The sequence below is a fragment of the Portunus trituberculatus genome, chromosome 37 (genome assembly GCF_017591435.1).
Source record: "Portunus trituberculatus isolate SZX2019 chromosome 37, ASM1759143v1, whole genome shotgun sequence".
In the NCBI taxonomy this organism is placed as follows: Eukaryota; Metazoa; Arthropoda; class Malacostraca; order Decapoda; family Portunidae; genus Portunus; species Portunus trituberculatus.
This window is the reverse complement of record NC_059291.1, coordinates 29,873,942-29,878,727: the sequence shown is the minus strand read 5'-3', so window position 1 is coordinate 29,878,727 and position 4,786 is coordinate 29,873,942. Positions and strand designations below refer to the sequence as shown.

General features: G+C 44.0%; 1 protein-coding gene across 1 annotated transcript in view; it reads right to left on the bottom strand.

Annotated features, from left to right (window-relative positions):
* LOC123514176 (uncharacterized protein DDB_G0271670-like) overlaps positions 1 to 4,439 on the bottom strand; it is a gene marked incomplete at its 5' end in the record, with an annotated part of 53,748 nt that extends 49,309 nt beyond the window's left edge. The window contains one exon of the mRNA XM_045271825.1: positions 4,151 to 4,439. Coding sequence (XP_045127760.1) covers positions 4,151 to 4,439 — 289 coding nt within the window. The remainder of the gene's footprint in view (positions 1 to 4,150) is intronic.
* Positions 4,440 to 4,786: the final 347 nt, after the last annotated feature.

Below are 4,786 nucleotides of genomic sequence, written 5' to 3'. Positions count from 1 at the left end.
ACTTTTTTTGGATCCGAGCATGTTTGTGGAAATGAAGGGAGGGAGAGAGACAGAGGGAGGGAGGGAGGAGGAGGAGGAGGAGGAGGAGGAGGAGGAGGAGGGAGAGGGAGAAAAGGAGAGTGAAGGACATTAGAGAAGGAAGTATTTTGTTGGACGAAAGGAATAGAAGGGGGAAGGAGTTTTGAAGTAACAAGGAAGGAGAGGTTAGAAAAGATAAAGGAACAAAGAAAGAAGAAGGAAGGCTGAAAGTTAGAGAGAGGGAAGGAAGGAAGGAAGGCAGGAAGGAAGGAAGGAGAGAGGGAAGGCAGGGAAGGAATTTTAAAGTAGCATATTTACTGTCTTGGTGAGGGAAGGAGATATTTGAGAGGGAAAGAGAAGGAAGGAGGGAGGGAAGGAAGGCAGGAAGGAAGGAAGGAAAGAAGGAAGAAGAAGAGAGAGAGAGAGAAAGAGAAGGAGTTTTGAAGTAGCATATGTACTGTTTTGGTGAAGGGACAAGGGATTACAGAGGATGAAGGGAGAGATAAAGAGAGAAGGAGAGTAGGAAGGAAGGAGGGAAGGAGCGAAGAAGGAAAGTAGACTAATAAAAAGATCAACAATGAGGAATGGGATCACTTGCCTGGTCTTTCTTCCTTCATTCCTTCTCATATTGTTCTCCTCTTCCTGTCCTTCGATTAATTAGTCTTCTTTTTTTATTTTTCCTTTCGTCTTCTTTCTTTTTTTTTTTTTTTTTGCTTGAGTCCAGCTTCTTCTTTTTCTTCAAACTTTTCTTCCTTGCGTCCTCCTCCTCTTCTTCTTCCTTCCTCCTCTTTCTCCTCCTCCTACTCCTACTCCTCCTCCTCCATCACTTTCTTTTTCTTCTTTTTCATATTTTATCCTCCTCCTCCTCCTCCTCCTCCTCCTCCTCCTCCTCCTCCTCCTCCTCCTCCTTCTCTTCCTCTTCCTCTTCCTCCTCTTGCTCTTGCTCCTGCTGTTGCTCTTCCTCTTTCTCTTCCTCTCCTCCTCCTCCTCCTCTTTCTTCTTTTCACGCGTTCGATTAGGCTTCTCCCGTTTTTCATTCTCCATCCTCCTCTCCTTCTAGTCCTCCTCATCTTCCTCCTCTTCCTCCTTTCTTCTCCTCATCCTTCCTCTCCTCCTTGTCTCGTTTCCATTAGATTTTCGTCCCTTTCCCTTCCGCTTCGTCGCTCTCTCCTTCCTCCGTCTTTTCTTCTCCTTCTCTTTATTCTTTTTTGACTCTTCTCTTTCCTCCTTTCACACTTTTTTTCTTTCACTGTCTCGTTTTCCTCCTTCCTCAGTTTTCCCTCCCTTTCCGCTCTCTCGGCTCCTCCCTTCCTCCTTTTTCCTTCCGGTTCCTCCCTCACCCCCAAACCCATTTCCTCCTTTCCTCCCTCCCATTCCCTCCTTCCTCCTCCTCCTCCTCCTCCTCCTCCTCCTCCTCCTCCTCCTCCTCCTTCTTCTCTCAGGGTCACGTATTAGTGTGGTTGTCGCTCACCAGATGTCTCTCTCTCTCTCTCTCTCTCTCTCTCTCTCTCTCTCTCTCTCTCTCTCTCTCTCTCTCTCTCTCTCTCTCTCTCTCTCTCTCTCTCTCTCTCTCTCTCTCTAAGTTTTGTTCTCGTCTTTCCTTCCTTGCTTTATTTTTTTTTTCTTTTTCATTTCTCTTTCCCTGTTTTCTTTTTTTTTTTTTTTGTTGTTGTTGTTGTTGTTGTTGTTGTTATTGTTGTTGTTGTTGTTGTTGTTGTTGTTGTTGTTGTTTTCATAATATTAGTTTTTTTTTTCTTTATAATTTTCTTCTTGCTATTTGTTTTTTCCATCTTTATTTATCTATTTATTTATTTGTTTACTTTTTTTTTTCTTCTTAATTCCCCTTCTTATATTTCCATCTAAGTTTTGGTAATAACTCAATATTGATTTATCCTTACCCATATCTGTCAGGGTGTTTATCAGCTTCCTTCTGTTTTTCGCTATGTGTCTCTAACTATCCACCTAACCATCCATCTACGTACGTGTCAGTCTACCAATCTATCTATCTATACATCCATCTATCTATATATTTATCTATCAGTGTATCTCTACCTATCTATCCATTTATCTATCTATCTATCGATCTATCTGTCTATCTATCTATCTATCTATCTACCCACCTACCTAACTACCTATCTATTTATCTGCCTATCAGTCATTATATCTATCTATCGATCTATCTATCTATCTATCTACCTACCCACCTACCTACCTAATTAACTACTTTCTTACCTACCTACCTATCTGTCTATCTATCTATCTATCTATCTATCTATCTATCTATCTATCTATCTATCTATCTATCTATCTATCTATATATATATATATATATATATATATATATATATATATATATATATATATATATATATATATATATATATATATATATATATATATATGTATATCTGTCATTCTGCCATCTTTTCTTTTACCCGTCTGCATATACATATAAACAAACGGATCGATAGAGATTTGTATGTTGCAGACCACCACTTTGCTTCGTACCTTTAATATTCACCCAATGTGACCAAAACAGCGACAGAACAAGAAGACACACGGACCGACGGACACGAGAAGGAAAAAAGTAAGACCAAAAGAATGCCAAACTAACGTACAGGATACACCAAATGGATTCATAGATAAATCAATATATATTTTACACAGCATGTCTTAATAAGAACACAATATATTAATGCAAGGGGAGGGCGAGTGACGTCACGGTAGCCTTTGCAAGTAAGGGAGAGAGAGGGAGAGGGAAAGGGAGAGGGAGACTAGGAGGAGGAGGAGGAGGAGGAGGAGGAGGAGGAGGAGGAGGAGGAGGAGGAGGAGGAGGAGGAGGAGGTGGTGGTAGTGGTGGTGGTGGTGGTGGTGGTGGTAGGCAGGGAGCTTTCTCTGAAATAGCTCTCGACTCTTTCCTCCTCCTCTTCTTCCTCCTCCTCCTCCTCCTCCTCCTCCTCCTCCTCCTCCTCCTCCTCCTTCTCCTCCTCCTCCTCCTCCTCCTCCTCCTCCCTTTCTTTCTACCGTAGCCCTTTCTCATGTGTCTTTAAACTTTCTCTCTCTCTCTCTCTCTCTCTCTCTCTCTCTCTCTCTCTCTCTCTCTCTCTCTCTCTCTCTCTCTCTCTCTCTCTCTCTCTCTCTCTCTCTGTGACGTGTGTGTGTGTGTGTGTGTGTGTGTGTGTGTGTGTGTGTGTGTGTGTGTGTGTGTGTGTGTGTGTGTGACAAGAATACAGAATGGAGGAGGAGGAAGAAGAAAAGGACAAAGGAGGAAGAAGGAAGAGGAGGCGGAGGCGGAGAGGATAAAGGAAGAAAGATGAATGTAGTCAGTGGAGGAAAACGTAGAGGAAGAAGAGAAGGAACACAAGGACGAAGTAAAGGAGATACAAAGAAAAAAAAACGAGGAGGAAGAGGAGGAGGTGGTGGTGGTGATGGTGGTGGTGGTGCTAGTTGGGATGGAAAGGAAGATGCTTAAAATTGATGGTGACAGTTGGCACTTTTTTTTTCTCCCCGTTCCTTTTCCGCGCATTTCAAGGAATGACCATCACGGCTTTTAATTAATGAGGAGCCACGCCACAAGGAAGGCAGAAAGCAAAATGAGCGCGTGTGTACATTGTGACGGACCGTGAATGAGTGACAAAGGAAGAAGGAATGAGGAGTGGTAAAAAAAATGGAGAGAAAAAAAAAGAAAAAGGAAGACATGTTCCAACTTTGGGCTGAAAATTGTGTATAACTTCTTCGATATACGCAACTAACCGTGTGTGTGTGTGTGTGTGTGTGTGTGTGTGTGTGTGTGTGTGTGTGTGTGTGTGTGTGTACAGCTTTTTTTTCCACTTCCCCTCCTTCCATCATCCGACAGTTTTTTTTTCCTCTCGTTCCCCCCTCTCTCTTCCTTACTCCTTTCTGGCCTCAATCATGCGCCATGGACCTTTCAGCGCGTCGGTCGGGCGGCCAGACGTGCTAATGAAAGGAAATCCTAACGCTGCCACCAGTGTTGTAACCCGAGACACAAAGGAAGATTATGAGCGATGATCGGAACACTATTATTATCATCGTCATCATTGCTTGCGTTATCACCTGCCACACCCATCACGAGTTTCATTTATATTACTACTACTACTACTATTACTACTACTACTACTGCTACTGCTACTGCTACTGCTGCTACTGCTACTACTGCTACTGCTGCTACTGCTACTGCTGCTGCTACTGCTGCTGCTACTGCTGCTGCTGCTGCTGCTGCTGCTGCTGCTGCTGCTGCTGCTGCTGCTGCTGCTGCTGCTGCTACTGCTGCTGCTGCTGCTGCTGCTGCTGCTGCTGCTGCTGCTGCTGCTGCTGCTGCTGCTGCTGCTAATATTGCTGCTGCTGCTGCTGCCGCTGCTGCTGCTGCTGCTGCTGCTGCTGCTGCTGCTGCTGCTGCTGCTGCTGCTGCTGCTGCTGGCTGTCTGTTGCTGCTGCTGCTGCTGCTGGTGGTGGTGCTGCTACTACTACTGCAACAGCAACAGCGCAACGCTGCTGCTGCTACTACTACTACTATCTACTACTACTACTACTACTACTACTTTTTGTTGTAAAGGTGACTGGCCGAAGGGAAAAAAACACCCCCTCCCCCCGGAAAAAGACTCGATCATAATTGGTGGAGCCAGTACTGCTGCTACTGGTACTTCAATTTTTTCTTTTCTTTTTTTTTTTATTTACTTTTTTTTTTTTTTTTTTTGTTAACTGTTGCTGTTGTGCGTGATGGTGATACTGTGATGTGGCAACAACAACA